The sequence below is a fragment of the Diadema antillarum genome, unplaced genomic scaffold (assembly GCF_040938485.1).
Source record: "Diadema antillarum isolate AM-2024a unplaced genomic scaffold, OU_Dant_1.0 seq00000740_RagTag, whole genome shotgun sequence".
NCBI lineage: Eukaryota > Metazoa > Echinodermata > Echinoidea > Diadematoida > Diadematidae > Diadema > Diadema antillarum.
In genome coordinates, this window is record NW_027271638.1 from 473,945 (window position 1) to 500,368 (window position 26,424).

The window sequence follows — 26,424 nt, forward strand, 5'->3', positions numbered from 1 at the left end:
AGTCGAGATCTGGGAGTGTTTAGAGAACATGTCATCTTCTACGCAGTGGAGCGTGTAATGCCGCTACCTTTCACATTTTGAGGAAATCTATATTCCTTTATGTTCATTTGATTCTGTCTCCTCTTGGAAAGATGAGTGGGGGAAATCGCAGGTTAGCATGCTAGATACCAAGATGGAAAGAAAATAGTTTAACGACATCATACGCTGCGTTTTCTTTCAGTATTATTTGTTTTGTAGCCGTCAATTATAAATGTTTTCAGATGCAATTTACCCAGGCTTCATTTCTCTCTCGTTCTTCTTCTTTCTTTGCTCTTTCCGCCTAGTTACCGTTTCATTTTCTGTATAATCATTGTCTCTCTTTCTTTTTCATTATCTCTCTTTCGTTATATCTATTTACCTGTCGATCCATCAATCTATCTGTCAAGTTTTTTCCTATCTGCTTGTCCCTATCTATCTGTATATCTTTATCCAGAGAGTGATCAAATTTAGTTTAATTCAAATTGAATTTCATTTTACGACAAAACGTATTGACATACACTTCACCTTTTTTTTTGAAAGAAAGAACGATGCAAACAATGTATTCCAACTATACATTGTAAAATGAACAATATTATACAACGATACAAAATCTATCTATCAATATCTTTGTGTTTAATTATCTATATTTATCTTTCTATCTATATACTTCACTGTCTGTTTTTATTTATTTATTTATTTATTTATTCACTTATTTATTCATATATGTATTTATCTATCTATCTATCTATCTATCTATCTATCTATCTATCTATCTATCTATATATCTATCTGTATACCTATCTGCATCTATCTTTTTGTCTGACTATCACCCACAAATTCCAGTCTCGTTTAAGGCGGCATGGCGTTTAAGGCTCCGGGGAGTATCACGCTAAAATGCTGTCTCAAAGCACCAATAACAACCATGCCCGGAAAGAAATTGATTCATGGATCGGTAAAAATGGCGACATCAACAGACGGCGGAAAGGAAGGATCTCAGCGTTTAGCCGACAAACGAAACCGCTCCACATGAGCTTAACACGGCAAACAAGGACGGTCCTAGGAAGAAGCTACCGCTACAGTATATAAATACGCCACGATGTTTTTGGCGCACACGCAGGGGAGATCTAAGCAGTGCGAAATCCAAAAATAAACAGAGGTTTACATGACAGACACGTCATCCATATCGCAAGTCATAGATTGGAAATGGAGAATCCAGCCGACGTGTATATTTAAACATTCAAGAACACACAAACATAGATCTTTTCAAAAAAGAGAAAACACGCGCGTTCGCACGTACACTGTGGGAAACAGGTTAAAACAATGTCCTTATATAACGGATAAGAACCTTAGGATTAACTTTTCGGAAACGAAGCGCTTAGAAAAGAATATTCTGTTTTCAAGCAAATCAGGATTTGGAGTAAGAAATCCCTGGGAAATTCAAATAAACGATTAGTATGTTCAGAAGTCAAAATGTGGTCATAAAATTGACGCTTTATATGAAGGGAAAAGATGAGAAGGTATGATTTCATGTCTCTTCAGGAATTTATTTTTGGGGTTTTGTTTTTGGTGTTGACAAACTTTCTTGCGTATTAATGGTATCGGTATTATGCAAGAAAAAAACATACACATATGATAATTTGAATTGTTTTGAAACTCTAAATTAAATTCTGAAATACTACGGTAATAGCGTAATTTTACTGCCTGCATTCTTTTTAAATCAATCATTTACAAACACTAGAGCTGCATATATCTTGATTTAAATACGAAACCCAAACTATAGAAGAATGCATAACAGTGAAATTCAACCTCCTGTACAAGTTGACTTTAATATTTAAAGACAAAGGTGGCATTTTAACCCAAGTTTCACCTTATTCTTATATTTCCCAATGAAACTTCATACAAAACAATCATACAATACAACAAAACACTAAGTACAAATTAGGTGAACCCTTCACCTGAAACAGTGGTCTGTTTACAGTATTGGACCTAATCTTACAAAGCAGGAGAAATACAATGACGCCTATATACTGACACAAAAGCAAATTTGTTCAATTATCGCTCCCAGAATATAATCACGCAACAAAACGAGTATAGAATATATCCGTCGCAATAGGATAAAAAGCAAGACAATAAATTATGGAGTTTCCGTTACTCATAATATTTAACTGAAATAGGAATAGACGATGATTGCATCACCTCATGACTATACTCTCTTTTTGACCTGTACACAATCTTTCAGGAAGTTTTCTATTTCAAATGAAGAAAAAAAAACAATTGTATCAAACTCTATAATTATGTAAGCGAAGATGATTTTTAAGAATTAAGAGTGGATCACAGAAGGATGTGCTGTAAGAACAACTATTATAAGTATATTTCTATATTATGTTTTTAAGTAAAGTAAAGATATGAAAGGTGTAAGGTTTACCTATTATGCATAATTATTATGAAACTGCTTTTGAAATCCACTATTATATTGTAATGCTATGCATATTGAAATTAGATATTATTTTCAACTCTTTTTCGTTGTTGGAACGTATACCATTTTGATATTACATTTTTAACGTGTTCAATTTGACTCCGTTTATATATACAAAAAAAAAATGATCGTGGAAAGGTATTTCTTCCTTAAAGAAAATCTTATACAGGAGCAACTGATAGTCCAGCAACGAGAAAGAAGAGTAACAGCATTGAGTAGCAGCATCCCGCCTGTCCTTGCCGTGTTATATTTCGTATAATTTGAGGATGCTGCAGCGCGACTAGCATAACTTTCTTGTATACCATTAAAATTACCAACCTTCAACACGCCGGAGAACATGCCCGTCGAGCTTGTCTAATTTGGTGCGGAGCAAATCTCGCAAGAAAAATCAGGGACGGAGTTGTAATTAAATTGAGGGTCACCCTCGCGTTGGACCAGGCATGCATATGGACGCCAAGGATAGCCCTATATAGGCCTATAGTAGAGTGAATGCAGGAGGCCCGTGGCAAACTCGCCCGTGTCCTCTCAAGTTGGCTATGGGAGTCTATAAATATGTCTGCACCTTTCAATAATCTCGTAAACCCCATGGTAACCCCGGCTTTTTATTAACGGTTTATCATATTACCCCTCCCCCTCCCCCATATGCATTGTCAAAATTGGGAGATTGATAAATCAGTGTGTCTGTGTCTGAATAGTGAAGATACATTTTCAATTGTTGAAATACGTTTTAAATTAAAATGAAAAAAAAAATCTATATTCATTTATTTAGGCGCCAAGGAGTTTAAAATTCCAAGCTTAGATTGTATACCAATTTTGTATATACAAAACACGACATTATTGAAAGGTGCAGACTACTTTGTGGTTGAGCGTACTGAGTTAACAATGGATGAAAACAAATATGTTTCAAAAGAAAAGTGGCATGCACGATGTGTTTGTTTATATGTGTGTAAGTGTGTTTGTGTCCTTTCAGTAATACACAGATTGTCTTGCAAAGTGTCAACATGATACAATACAGCACAACGGCTTGATTCAGTCAGGGATATCCGTCGAGTTTGAGTGGTATACACAGAAGCCAACGTGTTGAATACACAGAATAGATACACAGGGCAATACGAGCCAAACAACGTACCACATTATATTATATCAATACAATGGATTTATTTGTGTGTGTGTATTTTTTCTTTTACTGTGGGACTACATGATAATGTCTGGGTCAGTGAAAAAGGTGAATTATGAATTATATCCTCCCGCTCAGTAGAGCTACTCTTGGTTAATATTCGTCATCATGGAAGAACTGGATATGAAAAAAAAAAAAAAACTTAATGTAATCTTCTCTAACTGAATTAATTTCTGAAGCAGAAAGCTGAAGCTGACTGGAAACTTTTGACGTCATAACGCAATCATATTATCACGTATCTTGTATCCCTTATAATTATAGACATTTATGTTAGTATATCAGTGTTTTTATCATTGTCATTATAAGCATTATTACTTCATTATCACGATAAGCGACTGTAAAAGATATTGCTGTTCTATGGACAACGTGTCACACGTGGAACTTTCCTATATCTCTTACATTTTGACTCCAATCTTGACGACATCATGGACATGTCTCTATATAATTCATGCTTAAACCAATCTGTTGACAATTCGTATCTTCGCATCCAGGACCACGACTCCAGTAATATTGTTTGTACGCACGTGAATTCTTCATAGAGGACGTACAAGACATCTGAAGGCAGAATACTCATTGTGACGTAGACATTAAACTTGATGGAACCATGCAGCAAGGACATTCTTTTGACTCATGACAAATTTACACACGCGACGTCATAATAGCTTAATGGCTCTACACGTTATACAGACCTCGGGAGGGAATCATCCTACATAATGAAGATCTTTATTGTTTGTTTGTTTGTTTTAGTTTGCTTGTTTTACTGCTCATTAAAATGGCGCCGCCGCTCGACCGGTGGCGGGTGATGGGGGCTCGTGCCCTTTCCGACTCGCTGAATTCGAACTGACATTGATTCCTTCATGCAACTTCCGAACTAGTCGAATAGACGTGTCCTTGATATCTGAGACAGATGTTTCTTAATTGATATATATATATATATATATATATATATATATATATATATATATATATATTCATATATATATATATACATATATATAATGAAGTTAATTCAAGCTCTCCAAGTGCATTTCTCTTTTTTATTTCTCCTGATCATGTTATGCTGCACTTTTGAGTAATTCATACACGCACGAACGTCCTATAAATCTTTCAACTCTATCCTTCTTCTTAGTTTAGGTATGATGCATGTGTCCTATATCTCAATGCTCAATTTTGCTTCAACTATGGCCAGCTATGAAAAATTCGCCATGCAAGTCGTGCTACGCTGAGTGAGCTGCGATGTATCCGAATTGCGTGGACGCCCGGAGGAGCCTGCGTTAGACATCAATCCCTGTAATGTCTGGGCGATGAGTTAATCAGGGAAGTTCCTACCACGCAATGGAATAGCCATGTGTCGGGATGCCCATAGGTATAGGTATTGTGGATGTGAGGGAATTCGTGGTGGGTATCTACTTTATAGATGTGTGATGAAAAGATGGGGTGGTGAGGAAGGGAGGGGGGCGTGGATGGAGGGTGGTGGTGGGGTGGAGACTTTGGCAGGGGGTGGAACAGAAATATCCGTTGGAATAAATTGCTGAATTAACCCTTTTGCCCTCGCAGAAGAAATTGTTTCAATGAAATTTACCATAATTACTTAATTAGAAGCAGAACACGGTTTGGGTAAGAGATCACTTAGAACAGTGTGTATTGCATTAACTTTTACTTTTTTATTATACAATGGACGAAATGTTTAATTTATCTTTTATCACAGCGACATTGGGACAATTATTATGCACGATCGGGTATTACAATGCTGTTGGGTGACAGGTATACTGAAGTAACTAGTAGTTATTACAACCATGTCACATAACTTCACTATAAACAGTGCAGGGAAGGGGGAGGGGGAATAGGATATTTTCCAACAGGATTTGCTAGAATGATTGAAACTTTTATTCCAGTTACGAGTCTTTGACGAAAAACAAAACATTTGATTTGGTTTCTCCTGGTGGAATGTGAATGTGTATGATCGTACTTGTTTTTTTGTTCTTCAGCCATGTGTGTGTTAATAAAAGAAGGACAAATTTACTATCAAAGTATCTACATCCCGAGGAAGGATACATTAAACGAGGCTTGATAAAAAATGTAACAAGTATATGAATAAACAAAAACAAAAAAAAATAAAATAATAAGAAAGATTGAAGAAACAAAAAACAGCAACAACAAGATAAAAATGAAGGCGAGCAAAGGGAAGCGTCATTCCCTCTCCCAGGACCAGCGACTCATAATGCAATTAACACCGTTTTTACACAACAATGTTGGCGAAAGTTAATGACGAATTTAAAGGAAGTAATCGTGTGGTTTACTCCCCTCCGAGCGTTTTCAACGCGAAATAAGTTATATGTTCGGCGATCCATTCCCATTTCCAGAAACAACAGCAAAAATAAAAACAAACAAACGATGAAAAACAAAAACAAAGAAAATCCAAAAAAATTGTATCTGATTGTTATACGAGGATATTCACTTTGTTGAATAAGACAGGTAACGCACACATTCACGAAAAGGGGAGAGATAGTTGTTGACACGTAATGTTGATTAAGAGAGGGAGAGATAGAGAGGTAGATGGAGGGGGGGGGGGAGAGAAATATGCAGACAGACGAAATCAGATATTTATAAATGGCTATACAAATAGAGTTCGAGGAGAAAGATGGATGGATAGATAGATAGATGGATAGATAGATAGATAGATAGATAGATAGATTGATAGATAGATAGATAGATACATAGATAGATAGATTGATAGATAGATAGATAGATGGATGGATAAATAGATATAGATGGATAGATAGATAGATGGATGGATGAATAGATAAAGATGGATAGATAGATAGATGGATGGATGAATAAATAGATAGATAGATATAGATAGAAAGAGAGAATGGTGGGAGGGGACGAATATCGGGAGACTGTGACAGAGGTGAAAGTGCACACAGGGAAGAATTTTCCTGCAGGGTCATGACGTCACGGAATGACAGTTCCCCGATGGGATTGGTTATCTGCGGGGAGGTTGCTAAGGTGGCTAATTTCGAAAGCGGAAGTGAACTGCGCGAAGTCGATGCACCGTGTACAGAAAGGACACATGCAGTGTCATGCACTCAGTGCTCCGGTACATTCTCGTTAGCATACTGTCTTATGGTTAAATTTATAACGGGAACATCTTCCTTGGAATTTTTCCTTTAAGACTAGAACATCATCATATCTCTAAACTCTCAGGTTAAGAAGGAAGAGACAGTGGAATCGGAAACCTAGGGCCAAAGTCATTCAAGTTGCATCTAGGATGCAGTCCCGATTTTTTTCGTCTTCTTAGAACGCCTAAAAACATAATTGCACATTGTGACTGTAATTGAACGGATTTCAATGGAATGATGAGAACATGTGGAATTTTTCAGAATCTTATTGAGACCAAGGATATCAACTGAGAGAGCTTTGTGTCAACTATGTGTTGGAAATTACTTAATGCCGAAGCCGATGGGTTACTTATTTGATTTGAAGAGTAAACTTTGTTAAAATTTTGTTGCATCTTTGTCTAAAGTTTTAACACCTAACAGCAGTCAAAAACCACCAATGGTATCGGAAGTGAACCACGCCCATTATCAGAGAGGTCAACCCTATTGTCTTTCCTGCATTCCTCGTTTAATCATTTTTTTTTTTTTGCTCGGCATTTTCGCCTTTATTACCATGTTGAGCAATTAGTATAATGATTTGCGACAAAACGCTCTCGCAAGATTTCCGGTACAACTCGAGGTAATCGCTCTCTGGGCAAACCATAATTTGAATTCCTCTTTGTCATTCTTGATTAAAATCACCTGTCAATTTGGAATACTGCTCGATGGTGTTTCCCCCGCCTGTCTTATTCGTTGTTTCAGACTGCTAAGCACTATCTCATATCATAACACGGTAGCACCGTATTTCGCAGAACGTTGCACGAATATTTGGGAGAACCATGTTGTATTGAGTGAATCACATCCATGTTTGCCTATACTTGATTGTGATATTTATCTTCAAAAACCCATTGGAAATGATATCTTGGATCGATATCGGGTTTTTTTCCTTTTCGGTAAAAAAATCTAGCTCGCCATGATACATGTATGATAAAGGTGTTTAGTGGAATTCGTGTAGCTCGCCTATGATGGAAACCACCGTGCCAAATATGGCATGGCAAAGTGCGAAAGCCCTACAGCGCCACACCTCGGCCGTGTTATGTTAGCAGCAGTAACTCAAGGGGAACTATTATTACCCCTCGCACCGATGAGAGATGCGACGGTGCAAAAAGCCAATTATGCGCTGCAGTCGACTTTTTAAAGCAATAATAGCAGGCATAGGAAGAAGAAAGAAGACATAAAGAAAGAACAACAATGCCGAGGGGGGAGATTTGTCGCCTGTTTTCAATCGCGAGAAACCTAGAGCTGTTTGCAGTTACCGGGGAATGGATAGATCATAATTTGATTTTTTTTTCTTCTTAATTTCAACACGAGCATAAATTTATGCGGCACTTCAACTTCAACCTACGTCAAGCTAAAGATGTCACAAAGCGGAATTAATAGCACATCCAAATTATACGTGTTATAATGCCAACGCGACATGGTATATAAAAAGAGTATACCAATGTTTCATTTCAACGGCATGCCTTGGAATGTGACGCACAGAGAGACCAGTCGTGTCGACTTTTACGTGACTGCATTGAACAGCTGCCGCTGTTTACTAGATGCCTTGTAATAGCGACACTGTACAACCATTATAGCCTTCTTGAAATGCAATAAAGTGATTATGAATAGGCGTTCAAGGAGTAAGTCAGAGAGAGATACCGTACATTAAGGTATATTAGTAATCAAAATGTTACAAACTTGCAATACCATAGTATTGTAAATACGAAGTTCATTGAAATGAACATTCGAAAACAAGAAACATTATTGAAGGTTTAAAAATGTATACACGATGCCTATGAAAAAAAGTACCATAGCGATTTTTTCGTCAGTTTGATTATGTTCTGTTGTTCTGTTTTTTTGTTTTTTTTTTGGAGGGTTGTTTGTTTTGCTTGAATTTTTTGGTTGTTTTGCATGATTACAAACAGCTGCGTGCCATGTTGTTTAAAAGTGCATTTAACCGACTCACAACAGGACGTCGGTTTGTAAATAAAATTTTGGAAACGTGGAAGTAAAATGTAGATTGATCTTGCTTCGAAACCAGTACATTAACCCTCTTTGATGTCAGTCACTCTTTGTGTTCAGTTTATGGCATGTGTATTGAAGAGGAGGGAATTGGATAGAAAGAATTGTGATCTACATTGAAGGTATAACGCCATAATTTGATGCAGGTCATCACGCTACTTGCATGACTTGGTCATTCTATCGAACTTGAACGCCACTATTGATTAAAAAAAATGTGTAAGAACAGAAAGAATAGGAAAGACAGGCTCTGAAGAGTTTTAGAGCACCAAGGAGCAATGAAGGTTAAATAGTCTCAATCTTGAGCATAATTTGCTCCTGTTTCAAAATTTAATCTCATGTCAATAATATGAAAATAGACCCTCCCAATCCTTGATTGCTTAAATTGCATCACATTAATCTTCAGATTTTGGGACCACGTTAAAAACAGTTATACATTATGATAATGTCAATCTATCTCAAAAGTTGGACAGGGATCTGGGTAAAGCTATCCTGTCCTCGAGTGAGTGTGTGTTAGTAGAGATAATCCACGACGTTACCTTGTGACGTCACAATTTGCAGGGGATCCACGAAAGGATCCGCTGGAACCAATTAGACGCTTCTATCACACTCAGCGTGCACTGTCTTTGGATTCAAGATGATTATTCATCTTGCTCGAGGATGTGGGGATGGGGGGTCGCATGCGGTAAAGTGCGGCAATCTTCAAAACCTTCCTAGGTCCGAACCCTATATGCCTCTAACCTGAGTAAGTTCAGGGAGGTGATATTGTCCTCTCATCTCTCTGGTAAGTCCCAATTAAGCCGAAGAGGAAAACATACAAAGAGATTACTTTTCGCTCATCGTTTTCCTTCAGATTGAACATCATTGTCAATGTCTATAATGATAGAGATGAAATAGTCTCTGTGATAAATACAATGTATATGCCTTCGTTCTTCATCTCCTTCTTCTTCTTCTTCTTCTTCTTTTTCCTTTTCCTCCTCCTCTTCTTCTTCTTCTACTTCTTGATCATCATCATCTTCTTTTTCACCGTCTGAGTTCTTTTTTTTCTACTTCTCCTTCTTTTTCCTTTTCTACTTGTAGTTCTCCGACAGATATCAATTATAACAGGTAATAAGAATTGCTTGGTTAATATCTTACAAACTGCCTTTGATGGAAGATTTTTGGAGATCGGCTGCTTGACGTAAGGAAGTTTGGGATCAGCCTTACCGACAATTACAATGGCACAACAACGCATTCCGAACTCTGAACACACACACGCACACACACACGCACACACACACACACACACACATTAAACACAAGAGAACTATTATAGCAACAGCAAAAAAAAATTGATAATCTCTATCCCAAGTTTCTGCCTTTGGTGATGTACAAAGGCCGACCCAGTGGAATGTCAAACAGTTTGCCCGACAAACGGTGTGGCCAAATGGTAGCATAGATAACGCAATATGTTTTCAAGGTGGCGGTGATGATAATCCAATATTGTAAGGTGAGGTAGCCTTCTGACGGTGGTGGGGGGGGGGGGGGGGAGGGGGTTGATCACATGTCCGGACGAAAACTGACCGGGATTATACTTTACGTTTTTATCTAATACTATGGTTATGAAATCATTGTATATCATACGGATACATGTATAACACACGCACGGATAGAATCACACACGAACGCACATATTATAATTCTAAATGATGATGCAGTGTGTAAGTCAAGATAATCATCCAGACCAGAATTAAAAAAAAAAGAATTGAAAAAAGAAATGTGTCTGCGCATGGCACTTTTGCTAAACCACCATTTTGTGTGCTTTGTGTGCCGAATACCTAATAGCGTTGCACACTCTGTCCCAAGCTCATGGTACCCCCCCCCCCAAAAAAAAAAAAAAAAGTTTAAAAAAGCTTTCTCTGCTATATACATATCAATCTTTTACCAATTCACAAATTTCGACAGCCAGTCATGCATCAACGTTACCTGTATACCTCTAAAAGATCAAAATGAATCAAACTAAATTAAGCAAAAATACGAAAAATTGGTCGTTCAGCCGTCTTGTATCTTTTTCGTTTACGACTTCTTTCCCTTTTTATTTGTCAGTTCAAGGTATGTTTAATGTTTGATGACGGCATTGTCAAAAATAAACGTATCCTCGTAATAATGGCTTTATTTCATAATTGTAATACGGAATATTTTAAGTTCTGATGAACCTCTTCGAAATACACTACTCTATATGCAATTACATCTCTTTCCTTTTCTCTGTCTGTCACTCTGTCTGTCTCTTTGTCTGTTTGTCTGTCTGTATCTCTGTATACATATGCATATATACACAATATACACATTCATATGCATACATACACACACATACAAAAATTATACACATAAGATACATCTTTATTATGTAAATGATTTACTTGCATAGCTGTATAACTGTGTATACAATATACATGGAATGCACACTCTCTTGTTATACATAATTATTCATTCAGTTATATCTCGAAATATCTACACAAAGGACTGTCTTTGTATATTGATCATCATGCTCGTGATTTTGGCTATTAAGGCGCATTATTCATGATGCAAAGGAACGAAATCATAATACACATCATGGGGGCGAGAGTATAATAGTAAAGGGAGGATGGTAAGGGATTCACCGAGGAGCTCCGGTGAAGAAACGCATCATTAGCCATCAGGGTCCGACGGCGAGTTGTCCTGTAATAGATAAACAATACGTAAATCACGGGCCGAACATATACAATCTCCTCCTACCTCTCATTTATACCAGTCATTGTATTCCCATGTATTCTCTCCTCCCTTTCACCCTCTCCCCTCCCTCTCCACCCCTCAGTCTCTCTCTTGCTCTCTCCTTCTCTTATCTAACCCCGCAATTCTCATTCACTATTTACAATATTGTGCAACCTCTTTGTATGAGGCCAAGAAATTATGATAATTTCACCTCCAGATGGTTCCCAGTTGTGTGGTGTGGGATTAAGATGCGCATCAGACATATCACATCGACTTTAGCAATAAGCAGTATACTATAGCAAAACGCGGAGAATATTATACATATACAAATTCATATAATACATTTCATTTCATTTTATTCAATTTCCGACAAAGGTATACAATACAATATGACATTTGCAAATACAAAACCTTGAGTACAATGTGACAACTTTTGCATATTCAAACGAAATTAATGCAGATCATTTTCTTTTTACAATAAAACAAAACTTAGTTGAAGGAAACGCATATACTATAATTATATTAGGCAAACTGTAACTGAATCGTATCAACATGATCAAGGAAAAATGACGGAAGTGGAGGGAACTACTAAAACGCCTTGCTTGTAGAATGCAGTCCCCTCGCGAGTAGTAAGTATAGTAATAGTCAAACGAAACGATAAGACAAATTGCCTAGGAAATTAAGGGAACATATCAATTATTCTATCCAGCTATCATCAATCTATCTATCTATCTATCTATCTATCTATCTATCTGTCTATCTATCTATCTATCTATCTATCCATCTATCTATCAATATACTTATTTGTTCATTTGTTTATCTATTCATTTTATTCATTTATTTACGCAATTTTTATTTATCTATTTATTTATTTATGTATTCATTCATTCATTCATTTTATTCATTTATCTATCTATCTATCTATCTATCTATCTATCTATCTATCTATCTGTCTATCAATTTATCTATCTATCTATCTATTTGTATATAGAGAGAAAGACAGAGAGGTAGTGACAAGAGGTGAACGGGGAGGGAGAGAACATGTCATATATACGCGGGATCTCTATTCAGTGAAATCTAACTACACTATAATAGCCGCATAAACATTGGATGCTGCTCCCGTTGCTCAACTTCGATGACTGTTAGTGTATAGTCCTGATGAAAATGGACATTATATAGACCAGGGAACCAGTTCACCATCAGAAAAGGGTTTTCGAAGATTCACTGTACGTGATGAGAACTGATAGACTGCTTTCTCCGCCCCCCTCTCTTTATCTCTTACGTTATAATTCCCATCGCGGTTATTAACGATCCTTTTCCCCAAACGTTTATGGAATAAAGGGGGGGGGGGGGGAAAAATAAAATGTCAGCGGCCCCTTAATCGCCCGTATCGCTGCGTGAGCGAATCTACATTGATCGGCCATGGAAACGGACGTCCCGCCGACTCCCAATAATGGCGGCCACTTGTGTTTATCTTCTCATGGACAGATCGAGCGACAGGCGGCGGGGAATTGATGTGAATTATTATTCATCTCCCCTCCCGTCCCGTCGCGGTTGCATCTACTGTTGATTCCCTGCGCATTCTAAGCTCCTAGGCACAAATTGTTCAAAGTCACGTGCATTACCGAAATCGACCATTGTTTTGCTTTCTTCTGTCGATATAGGCAGCAGCGTTGAGCAAGGGAGAACAAAAGCACCATTATATTGGAGCAATGATTGATCGTTATATTATGCTCTATAAGGAACGCTAAAGGGACTCCCCAAGGAACATCATACCGAATCATAACGATTCTATTTTTTTAATGCCATCATTTTGCCACATAATTTGTGAACAGTTTTTGTCTAATATGCATATCAATCATTTCATATTCATATAGATACCTAATTCATTCATTTCGTTTTTTATTATTAATTTTTGTCTATCTACGCATTTCTATACTTTCTAGACAGCCTATGAACATTATGCATTTTGTTCTTTATTCTTGTACAGATACATCCGTGTTTTATATGTGTCTAAAAAAGGATATTATATATTATATATACATATATGTATATATATACATATATATATATACATATATATTACATATATATGTATATATATATATATATGAATATATATATATATTCATTTATTATTATTTTTTTTAGAATGTCGCCTTCATATCCCTTTCGGTAAAGATTTAGAGTTGTCATCTTTTAAGAATAATCTTAAATAAGTAAAGTTGAAAACTTTTCCAGTGATCATAATCTGGAGTTTTAATAATAAGGTTCATTATACCTGTAGTGCACTATGCTATCTTTCGAAGATGTGAATATAATTATGTCGTGTGAATTGTGAGCAAAATGAGAAGAATTATGTAGATACCCGTGTATAGCACACCATGACCTGACCTAGAGGTACACGTGTATAGCACACCATGACGTGACCTGGAGGATGAAATGTAATTGTCACTGAGCAATCCTATCGACCTAAACCTACCCTTTTTAATGGGTCCCTCCATTTTTCGATATTTTGTGTAATGTTGTATCGTCTATATCACTTCAGTCAATTTTCATTACAACATTATTTGTTACCCCAAGTTTCAACAATTAGTATGTTTTCTCAATTTACTTTGTTTTGATTATATGTAACCTTATTCTCTGTTACCAAAGAAAGTGAAATGTTTATGTTCTTTTCGAAAAATGAAATTAAGTTTGAAATGAATTGAATTGAAGTGATTAGTTTGATTCGTTGAAATGTGTAATGGCCGTGGATCTTTTCTACTAAGTCTACATACACTGTAGTTGCTTTTTCGAAACTTTAAGGACATGTGTGTGTTTCTAAATCCCATGATCGTCACTTACTGTCAGTAGCATTTGACGGTGTGTGTGTGTGTATGTGTGATGTGTGTGTGTGTGTGTGTGTGTGTGTGTGTGTTTCTGCCCTGAAACTCATTTTACACACCACTTTGAAGCGTAAGGCTGATTGAATTATGAAGCTCCTTTTAGCGTTGTTCTTGCTGTGCTCATGCAATGGTACGTTTGTGTACGTAGAGATGGATAAGAAATAGATAGATAGGTAGATAAATAGAGAGAGAGAGAGAGAGAGAGAGAGAGAGGGAGGGAGGGAGAGAGAGGGAGAGAGAGAGAGAGAGAGAGAGAGAGAGAGAGAGAGGGAGGGAGAGAGTGGGTGGGGAGGAAGGTAGGGAGATAGCGGATTCCTGTGAAAGTGTCACCTGTAACAGACTGTACACGCGTAAACAGTTCCATTAGTCCATTAGCCCACAAGGGATCAACCTCGACTAAACCTGGAAGATATTCATGAAGAAACACATGCATGCTATCTTGGAAGGCACGCAGCTTGTTAAACCTTGCCCCCTCAAACAGGATGAGTATGCGGTAAGCAACACAGGTTTGGAGGAATGGCCACGGTTAGCCTGTTTTTCTGCAGTAACGAGATTGCATGGACCCTTTAATGTGTTGACTAATACATTTTAACGCCACTTCAGGTGTGGCCCCTCAGCCAGTGTGCAAAAGGCGAAGTGCTATATGGAGAAAAAGAATTAAGAAGTAGCAAAGTATAAGATGTTATTAAAGATGACAAAAAAAAACTCATTAAAACAATTTTGCTTGTGTGGTGATGATGATGATAGATGTTAATAGTAATGAAGACAATAATAATGATAATAATAATGATAACGATAATGATAATGATAATGATACGAACAACGATACTTATACCTTATAGTATTACTACAACTACTATATGCTACTACTACTGCTACTACTACTACTACTGTAAATAATAATGATAATAATAATGATAATCATAACAGTGATGATAATGACAATAATTATAATGATAAAAAACAACAAAGAAGAACAAGAATAAGATGAAGAAGAAGGAAGAAAATGATAACAACTAGAACATGTAGAAGGAGAAGAGAAGACGGAGAACAAGGTGTTGGAGGATAAAGTGAAGGAAGGAGTAGAGGAAAATCAAAAAAAGAAAGAGAGATAGAAAAAGAGGGAGAGGGAGAGAGAGAGCTTTCAACGTAAATCGGATCATCCCATTAGGCACACGAATTATAGCACGGTTGATCACGTTGATCAGCGTAATGGTTTTAGCCCAGTTATCATAGCCTCTGCATGACCCGGAAACGTGCCCTCAAGTTCTCTATAGGAGAAGGACCCATACAGATAGATAGGCAGGTGAAAGATGTATAAGACCTATAGGGCAGTTTCAATTAAATCACGAACGTACGTATACATGTACTTTGTACCCTACATACATACATAGAAATGCATACATACATACATACATACACACACAAACACACGCATACACACTTAAATACACACACATACACCGATTGAGAGACGCGACTCATTTACAGAGACAAACATAATCATACATACACACTCGCACACATACATTATTGGATGTATGCACATTGCATAATCACGCAAAAAACAAACAAACGAACAAACAAACAAACAAACGTACATACATATACATACACTCGCAATCAGGGTGATGTTCGCTCTAATTCAGGCGCGTTTATCCAAAAATAAGATAGCTTTCAGAATAGCGAACTGTAAGTTGTAAATGCAACTTCGATCCTCTAATGCTTTTTTTCTATTAACCTTACCATAATGGGGTGAAAACATAATCTGTGCTACCAAGTCTATTTTCCATTCTATGATTATATTGATATAAAGTTCATCTCTTACTCTATTGATGGGAGGTAAAGAAACAGGGACAGTAAGGGAGGGGGGTCTGATTGAGCGGTGAATGCTTATCCACCTTGCCATACTATTCGAATCCCTGTTTGCATAAAGATGGATAAGCAAAGAAATTTCTAACATGGTCAAAATTTCTTTGCGAAAAGAAAAACTGTTGGCGACAATAAAAACTGACTGCAAACTTGCCTGGAACAGTTTGTGAATCCTGACGAAACCCCAACATTCACTACGTTTGCAACCATTCACCGGAAACTCTTTTTATACCAAGCTGATTTTGGCACACTATATAGTGCGACGTACGTTAAACGGTTTTCATTGTCGCAGGCAGATTGCTAATTTGATTGGAACTGTTCATACGAACAGTGACACAATCTAAAATTTCTTGCGGGCGCTGTGGCATAGTGGATAAGACTCCCGACTCCCGATCGGAGGACCCGAATTCGAATCCCACCCAGTGCTTACGCCCTTGAACAAGATGTTTTTTGCCCACTATGTCCCTCTCGACCCAGGTGTATAAATGGGTACCTGGCAATGTAGAGTAATAATAATAGCAGGGCCCTCTGGTATAGAGCAGTGGCAACACTGAAGAGGCTACCCTGGGTTGATAAGTCATTATTATTATTATTATTATTATTATTATTATTATTATTATTATTATTATTATTATTATTATTATCATTATTATTATTGTTATTATTAAAATTTCTAAAATTCGCTATGCGTCCGCAAATATTCGCCGCTCAGTATGATACCCCTTTAGATAACCTTGTTGTCCTACTTGCCCTTCATAATGAAATAGAGAAGGTACAATTCAAACAAGTTATTGGTATTGGGAGATAAAGCAAATATAGCTACTCCAGAGGGTGCTTCCTTCGAGTAGCTCCTCAAAGAAATAACGTCAACTTTGTTTAAATCCTACTATGTACTCTTAAAAACATGTAGATACGGTTCACAGGTATAACCAACTCTCAGTGACATGTAGACGTAAACCTGGGTTGTATTAGTCCCACGTGACACGAAATACGCCCTCAAATGAATGACATTGTCTGTCAGTTCAGAATTAGGTCATGTGTTCGGCAACCGGTATCGCTGGCGGGGTTTCCGTTTCATTGCTGCTTTATCTTTACACGGGCCAAGTATCGCCTGTCTCCAATATTAGACCACATACAAATTCCTCGCGCCGAAATGGGAACGGACAAGCTATTATGGCTTGAGGCGAAGTCTGCTATTGCACTCATAGGTCAAAAGGTAAACTCTCCTGAGAAAAGACGCATACACACACACACACACACTCACACACAAAACACACACACACACACACACACACACACACACACACACACACACACACACACACACACACACACACACACACACACACACACACGCACGCACATTATACATGTATATAGGCCCATAGTGGGATATTTACATTGTATACCCACTTTGTCCTTAAAATCGTGAATACATCAAAACATTCAACAGTTTTGTAGCTTTAGAAATGCGTATCAGATATCAATAAAGAAGTCATTGGTGTGTGTTCTAACATAAAAGAAAAAAATCTTTTTCATTACATTTTGTTTGAGTAATCCAAGCTTATAAAATGCTCTGCAATTGACAACATCATTTACCCGATCGAAGCATACCTTAAACTTGTTTACCTCTAGCGTCATCTGCACACTGGAGCAGATATGAACTATATTTCTTTTCTTTTAGCATGGAGATTGTGTTTGTAAGCAGGCTTACTTTTTTGTCGTTCATTTGTAGATTTTGGGCAAGAATGATAAATATTTTAAAGTTTATGAACCTTTTTCTCCCGTCCTGTTACTTTCCGTTTTTTCCTTTTTCTTCTTCATTTTGTTCCTTTTCTTCTCCGTCGTACCATCGCCGTTCACTCAACCCGCTTATGGCCAAAAATTTTCCTCTGTTTCCGTTTTTCCCATAAATCCTTAATTTCGTTCTCATCAAGAAGGGACCCTCTTTGTCATTACTACTTCTTTTATTTTGTCTTCTTCCTTCTTTTTCCCTTTCCCTTTTTCATTATCATACTCATCATCATCGTCATGAACCTGTATCTTTGAATTTTTCTTCCATTAAACTCTGCACTTCTTTCATTCATTTCATTTCATTAATTCCATTTATTAGGTTCTACACAAATTATACAGCGCTGTCTTTGCAACATCCATCCGTGACAAGTTAAAGTAACACATACATTTTCGTTATATAAAGACTATGATAACATAAACATGAAACAAAATCAATCAAAATCAATCTCAAGAACATTACATTCATGGAAAATGAATAAAATTGTGTGCGTATTAGGAACCTGCATAAAAGCAGACATGATTGTGAGAGTCACTCTCATTGCTTTTTTCGAATGATATACCACTTGTAATGAAGTGTTTCTCAAAAGTGAAGAAACAAACTGAAAACTAGTTATTCTCTCTGCTTTCTTTTTATTATATTCCCCCCTCCTTCAGTGCGCAGGAGGCACGATTCTCGGCTTCGCCATCTGGGTACGCTTCGACGAGAACTCGCTCAAACAGCTCCCAGACGACAGCGGCATCAGCATCTATGGCGGCACCTACGTACTCATGGCCGCTGGGGGCGCCATCATGGTGGTGGGTTTCTTCGGCTGCTGCGGCGCCATTCGGGAGAGCATCTGCCAGCTCTCAACGGTAAAGCGATCCATCGAGTGTCGATGATGATGGTGAAGATGCAATTGATAGTGATCAGGGGCGGATCCAGGAATTCCGTAAAGAGGGGGCGCCTTTACAAAATTAAAGGGGGGGGGGGGGGCGCACGCACCCCACCCCAAACTTTTACTTTTATTTCTTTTGTTTTCACAAAAGATAAAAAACAAGGGGGGTGCATGCGCCCGGACCACCCCCGTCTGGATCCGCCACTGGTGATGATGGTGATGATGGTGATGATAATGATGATGGTGATGATGGAGATGATGGAGATGGTAATAATGATGACGATGGAGATAGTGATATTAGCGATGTTGGAGGTTATGATGGTGGTGATGGTAATGATGACGGTGGTGATGCAGCTGCTGCTGATGATAATGAATATGGCAATAATAATAGCACTGTTTATAGCATTCAAATTTTCAAATTCAAATCCAAAGGTTTTATTTTCACTTCTTTCAACAGAATGTACAAAAAATATAGATTCGACATACGTTTGAAGGAATGATACATAGATAGCAAAGGATAGCATATGTCAATAATCATTACAAATTTAGGCATTTTTCATACAGACGTATTTATACATTCTGCCAAAAAAAGTGGAGGTACCCACTCAAAAGACTATGCTTGTACAACGTGGGCACCTCACAGGAAGAAAAAAAAAGGTGAAAACTTAACTACAAGTGTGCGGGATGAAAAAAGAAGTGGAAAAGGGGAAAGGGAAGAAGCATAAATACAAGTAAAGAGACGAGACAACTAAGAACAAAAAGCCTAGATCAATCGGTACATTCAAGATCAAACCAACAGAGACTATTAGCCATATTAGAAGTGTAGAGCGTTAAAAGCGACGAGAAAGTGATATATACAATTGTATGGAATTGCTGATAGCAGAACACATTATTCTGTTCTGTGAAGGCACGTAAGTTTGCAATAGGAAAAACAGGAGATGCGATGCGGAATTCCGGGAAAGACACGACCTAATTGAATATTTAGGACCTAAAGAAAATTGTAATAATTGTGTGTGCATTGTTTCTATTCATAATTGTAATAGAAAATAAAATTTCCATTGATTCGGGCCTTGAAAAGCCCTTATTACCATCTTAATCAATATTGATTTTTATATTTACTGTTATTTACTGTTTCACTGTTATTGTAAATGTCATCTCTATGAATAAGCTCTGGTGCAAATGAAATCATTGTATACTATCAATAATATCATCATCACTGCCATTATCACCATGCACTATTATTAGACATAAATCAGTTTTAAGAGACTGGATGTAATCTAAAGTATAATGTGTGTTTCATAATGTTTAAGTATTACCTAAAAAAGTAACTCCTTTCATAGTCATTAGTGATCCTGCAAATTAAAAAGGAAAAGACTCAAGCAAAACTAATGTACCAACAATCAATAAAGAATGAAAAATCTCACCTCCTTATCATTCTAATTGCACTGTTTGATTATTAGCTACCGGAATAATGTCAACACGACACTGTTTCATGCACGTTTACTATGCGTGTGAAAAAAACAAACAAACATTGTATAATAAAGATACTGTGATACTCTGACACTATGAGTATCGCTTGCCTTATACGGGCAAGAATCAATGCAAAAAGAAAGAGCAAGCATTTTGGTGCACTATGCAAGAGCTGTACTCATTTTCCTGCTGTCTTTACGATCTTTCTCCGTCAGTATTTCGTCATCGTGTTCGCGATATTCTGCGCCGAGATCGGCGTCGGCATCTGGGTCTACCTGGAGAAGGAGGAGATCGGCAACGAAGTCGGCGACTACTTCGTGTCCATGGTGGAGGAAAAATACGTCGGTGACGTGTCGATACAGCTCATGGTCGACATCACTCAACGAAGGGTGAGTACTTTATCACGATCAAGGCCAACGACAAAAAAGGTGGGGGAATCCTCAAAGGGAAGAAAAAGGGAAGTACACCTGTAACCATGGTGAGTAGTAATGGTTTATGATTAAAATGGTGATAACAGCATAAAATTGCAACAATAAATTATGCCTGTAGCCTCTTAGTAGTGTGAGCACTGCTCTTCCATAGACATGATAGGGGCCCTGTATGCCTAATCGTTATTAGCTATCAATGCATTTTAACCTTTTGTGAGCCCTATGAGTGCACATTAGCACACAAAACCTCATAATACAGTGTCGTACACATAAAAAACATTGGTGTTTGATGGGCGGGAAACCATAAAAGATGGGGAATCCAAAAAGAAAAATAATGATGATGTTATATTACAACCAGTTGTAATAACTACGCATAATAACAGACCTCCCAACCTTTCTGACTGAAAAACAGGGATGATTTGGCTCAAAAGTAGGAAAGAAAGAACAGTCCCCATAAGTAAAATTATCCAGAAAAGTAGGAAACTCTTGTTGAAACAAGAGCTGGGAAAGGTCAAATTCATTTTTCCCCCTCCAAATTCAGTATGGTTAGGAGGTGTGACAATAATCTTTTGTGTGCCCTGAGTGCACATTGGCACACAAAATCTCACAGTGTTGTACACATAGAATTACTGGCACACGACAGTTTATGGGATGTTTGATGGGCGGGAAACCATAGGCGTCTTTGCTGTAAAACATCTTGTTTCAGGATGGGGGCAGTGGATATCTTCACGATCTCCTGTAAATATCGTCTACAATGTTATTTTGCTTTTAACTGCTTTATTTGTTGACGATGCGAATGTCGTTCCCTTTCGCCTGTAACCCCAAAGTAACGAATAAGGTATATGTTTTTTACTTCCTGATACACTTTCTGTAAAACTAATATGGATGCATGCATATAGATATAAACATTACAAATACTTAGTTTCCAAAATATTTATACGAAAATCACAAAGGAGTGAGGCCAAATAGGGTGTAGAGGTCACTTGAAAACAAAACAGGTAAATTTGCCATTCGATATAATCAAAGATGATATTGTAGTTTGTCTTTCACGAGAAAAATATAATGGCAAAACCAAAATCGGATCGACCAAACACTAACTTGTTCCCGTCTCTCCGTCTGTGTGTATACATCCTTGAAATTTTTAAATTAATATTGTACATTTCCCTTGGTTTATAGTGGATTAAGCATATCAAAGCGATATAAAAGCTATTACTTAAGCAATGTGATTTCTATAAGCTCTTTAATCAACTCCTGTACGAATATTCATTCCTTCAGTTCAAATGCTGCGGGGCTAATGGTCCGACTGACTGGACTGATTCTGGCCAGATGATCCCCGATTCCTGTTCCTCAAACTGTACGGAATGCGAGGACGTCGGGGAGTACGAATCCTACGAAGTGGTGAGTGTGTTTATTTATCCCTTCGACATCAATATCTGTCTAAAAACTTTTCAGTTATGGTTTACCTATAATTATGCATACGTCACAGCCACTGCTCATGAATATTCACGATAGGTGATGCGTTTAGCGACTGAAATATAAAGAGGAATGTATGAAATGACAGGATGGCCGAATCGGGGGCTATATAGGAGTTAGTAGGAATTGGTGGTTCAAGTATGATTCGTTCCAATTGTCAATGGAATGATTATTAACAAATAATGAAAACGTAATGTCACAAGGCCACGACAGAAATTATTCTTGCTGAAAAGAACACAGTGTCTCTGAGTCACAGTGTGAACCATAATGTGAAACACAATGTGACATCTCTTTATACACTTAAATTTGAGTGTTATGACATTGCGAACATGCTGTGAATCATAATTTCACAGTTTGAATAAAACATTAATATGCGAATTCCCTGTGTGAAAAACTACACCGCAGCTTGAAATCACATTCACACTGTTAAATTAGAGCTTTTTCATAATACTAGTAGTTCACTATGAAAGCACATCGTGAACACACTGTGGGACTCTGCGTTCTTTCCAGCAGAGATAATAATAATGTTCGCCTTTCTGCATTTATACTTCCTCCCCTATATCACAATTACATCTTCTTTTTTTTTAACGAATTCATACTACGGGGATAAACCCCTGCAAACACGTGCAAATGTGTACATATCATATTGAATCGCTAATCCACCGCTTGGGGGCCCTTATCTCATTTTTCTTTCTTCGCCTTACGACTTCCCTTTCCTTTGGTACCAATTTTTCCTGTCTTTCTTCCAACAGGGATGTAAACCGAAGATTATCGGATTACTTCAGCAAAATCTGTATATAGTCGGAGTGGCAGTTACCACAGTTGCACTTGTAGAGGTAAGGAGATTTGCCTTTTGGTGTAATAAAGTAGAATCCTCATTACATTCGACTATGCTTCAAGGAGATATCTTACTCCTTTTTCATTGGGAATTTTCCCAAAGGTATATGTGACCCTGCACCTTAAAACAAACAAAAAGTCGCCAGACATGAATTTTTAGTTAAGACCATATTCTGAAAGAGCAGACTTTAAGCTTTAAGATTATGTATAACTCAAATCAAATGGACTCTCCTAACCTATCTAAATATTGGAAAGAAAGCACAGACTCAGGAAAAGTGTGAACTGAGAAAAGAGGCTCTGAAGTACAGTGTCTATTCAAGCGCTTAATCTGTACCAGACCGTGCTGGCTGTGCGATGAATGGGACAAAAAACAGGAAGTAAACCACCAGAGTAACAACAATGAAGGGATTATCTGATTGAACTGAAATCAAGAATGCCTCATTAACATTTTCTGTCCATAATTAATGCCAACTTTCAAAGCAGTAGCACTATCTTTTCAAAAGTTATTAGAGTTGAAAGTGAAGAGTGTGGACAAGGTTTGTCAGAAATGAAAAAGGGATTATAAAGACACACCTAATCACACTATTCTTCCAAAACTGTTCGAGATAAACTGCTAAAAAACACATTTTCCTGCCCGTTTTATGATACCAAATTTTAGCATAATTTAAAAAGAAGACCCGCTTTTTCAGAAAATATGAAAAAGTCAAGTTCGGCTAGTTTGACCCATTTCACTTATTTTCAGTCCTCACGCAAAATCAGTGTGTGCGACTTTATGTTCGTTTTGAGGTGCATGGTCACATATTGTCTGCTGCAAGCATTTTTTTCTTTTCAGTTGAGAGCAGCAAAATCAAGAATGGTGAAATGGATTTAGTAATTCATTTGTTGGAATTCTTCGTGACATGGCGACACAAATCATAATCGAATTTGATAAAGAGATTCATTACAACGATAATAAACTTAGTTTCCAGAGAGTGACATAAAGTATAAACTATCACAAAGATATTCTGTACATTTCACGCTCATTGTATAGTTTTGAGAAGGAGCTGTTCTTGCTCATGAATGAACTACGGTGACTCCCGGCCAATCACCAGATTGCTGGTTCGAGTCCCGTAGCTGCAGCGGTGCCGTTGTGCCCCAATAGATAGACAAGATATTATTTTCAGCCTCATTGCGTAGTCATTTGAAGGGGAGTAAGACCGTTGGTCACGTGATTGCTTCCTTACAAACACTCCTTGCTAATATTCCTTTCAGTAGTCATGCAAAATAAATTCAAAATGATTCAATCCAATAAAAACACAAATCGTCAATTATTGTGGTATTACGATAATGAAACAACTGATGTGACGCTCTTTTGTTGAAGGCATCGTATTTCCTTCGGAGCATTCCCTTTGCTCGATGCGAGGTTATCTCACTGACATTCTCATTTTCATTTAACATAGTAAAGCAAAGTTCATTGATCTCGTGATCAAAATTTTACTACCAATAATCATTATTTTTACAACTCTCTTGCAACGACGTGAAAAGAGCCCTCACCAGGTCCAGCGCATATTACTTTGTAAGTGTGTGCTCTTGTTCGTCTTGTTTGACCTGCAGGTATTGGCTATGATTCTCACCGTCTTGCTATGTCGGGCAATACGACGAGACATTGACGATGATGACGAGAAACCGTACAACGCTTGATAGAAGTCAAATGTATTTACAGCGAATTGCCATCATTGGATTAAGGTTTCAAAGCTGTGCAGTCGAACTGTATCATTCATCTATCAGAACATGATATTTGTATTTCTTTGTATGTCGGGGAACATTACATTACTTTGTGGAAGAAAATGCAATTGTGACTTATAGCTACATTGTACATGATTGTATCTATATTACGATTTACACGAATGGTTATCTACAGAACGTTGCGTTGAGGTTAAAGGACAAGTTCACCTTCATAGACATGTGATGGGTTGAGTGAATGCAGCATTATTAGTAGAACACATCAGTGAGAGTTTGAGCAAAATCGGACAATCCGTTAAAAAGTTATGAATTTTTCAAGTTTCTGCTCAGTCACGGCTGGAGGAAAAGACTACTATAGCTTGTGATGTCACATGAGTACAAGGATATAAAGAAAGAATAAAGAAAATTCAACATATTTCCATTTTTCTCGCATGACAAAAGAACACTCGACTTCTCTCTTTCAGAAGGCAGGGGGAATAATATTACCCTTAACATACGTCAGTAGCAAGACGAAGAAATGTGCACTTTATTCAAAAAGTATTATTTAAAAAGTAAAGTTTTGTGAAATTCTCTTTTTATTTTCATTATAGAGTTGTACGCATGTGACATCATACACTGTGGTAGTCTTCTCTTCCAGCAGTGACTGCGCAGATACTCGTAACTTTTGAACGGCTTGTCCAATTTTCCTCAAACTTTCACTGATGTGTTCTACTACTCAGTATTACTGCTGCATTCTTTCAATCCTTATGTATATGAAGGTGGACTTGTCCTTTAAGTGTAATTGCCAATCACGTTGTAAAAGAAACCTATAGAACTCGTCGAATGACTACCACTACAGCATTCATGATGTTAGTGTGTATGTGTCCAGTCATGATATACCACTTGCTGATCTAACATTCATGTTAGAACAGTCAGTATCACATTCATTGCCTATAACAGCAAACAATTTCCTGTCAGTCGAGCGGAACTTTTTCAGCAGCTGGCGACCAAAGAAAACGCCCTCTCGTGCTTTGAGGCATTTCGTTTGGTCACTCCGACGCCAGAACGTGTTGGTTGTTCACAATCTATGTACTATAATATAGGCCTACCTATTGTGCGTGTGTATAAGTCATTTTGAACACTAGCAGATTGTTTGTTTGTTTGTTTTGATACGTGTAATATAATACAATGTCAGTTTGTCGTCGCTATTATTAATGTTTTGATTCTCTAATTGGTGACACTATGTTGAACACATAAGCTGTTATGAAAAGTGGCTCTGGCAGCTCGAATAACAGAACTGTATATGCTTCATAATATCATGACATTCATACAGACTACATTAAATCCGTATACTGTTTGTAATGGGTTTATAAATCACTTAAGTGTTATTCATATTCAAACTGATATTATGAGTCAAAAGTGCACAATCCAGTTTCTACGCAGTTTTCTCTGCTTTTCCATACAGTCATCACATCATTCTCAGTCGCCTTAAAAACGAACTCGAGCTTGACTGTACTTTCCACTCT

At 37.4% G+C, this 26,424-nt stretch overlaps 1 protein-coding gene across 1 annotated transcript in view; it reads left to right on the forward strand.

The window, feature by feature from the left end:
- LOC139738394 (CD81 antigen-like) overlaps positions 1–24,877 on the forward strand; it is a 44,126-nt gene extending 19,249 nt beyond the window's left edge. The window contains exons 2-6 of the mRNA XM_071649030.1: positions 18,769–18,966; positions 20,675–20,848; positions 22,163–22,285; positions 23,113–23,196; positions 24,791–24,877. Of these exons, the coding sequence (XP_071505131.1) occupies positions 18,769–18,966; positions 20,675–20,848; positions 22,163–22,285; positions 23,113–23,196; positions 24,791–24,877 (666 nt within the window). The remainder of the gene's footprint in view (positions 1–18,768; positions 18,967–20,674; positions 20,849–22,162; positions 22,286–23,112; positions 23,197–24,790) is intronic.
- The last annotated feature ends 1,547 nt before the right edge of the window (positions 24,878–26,424 follow it).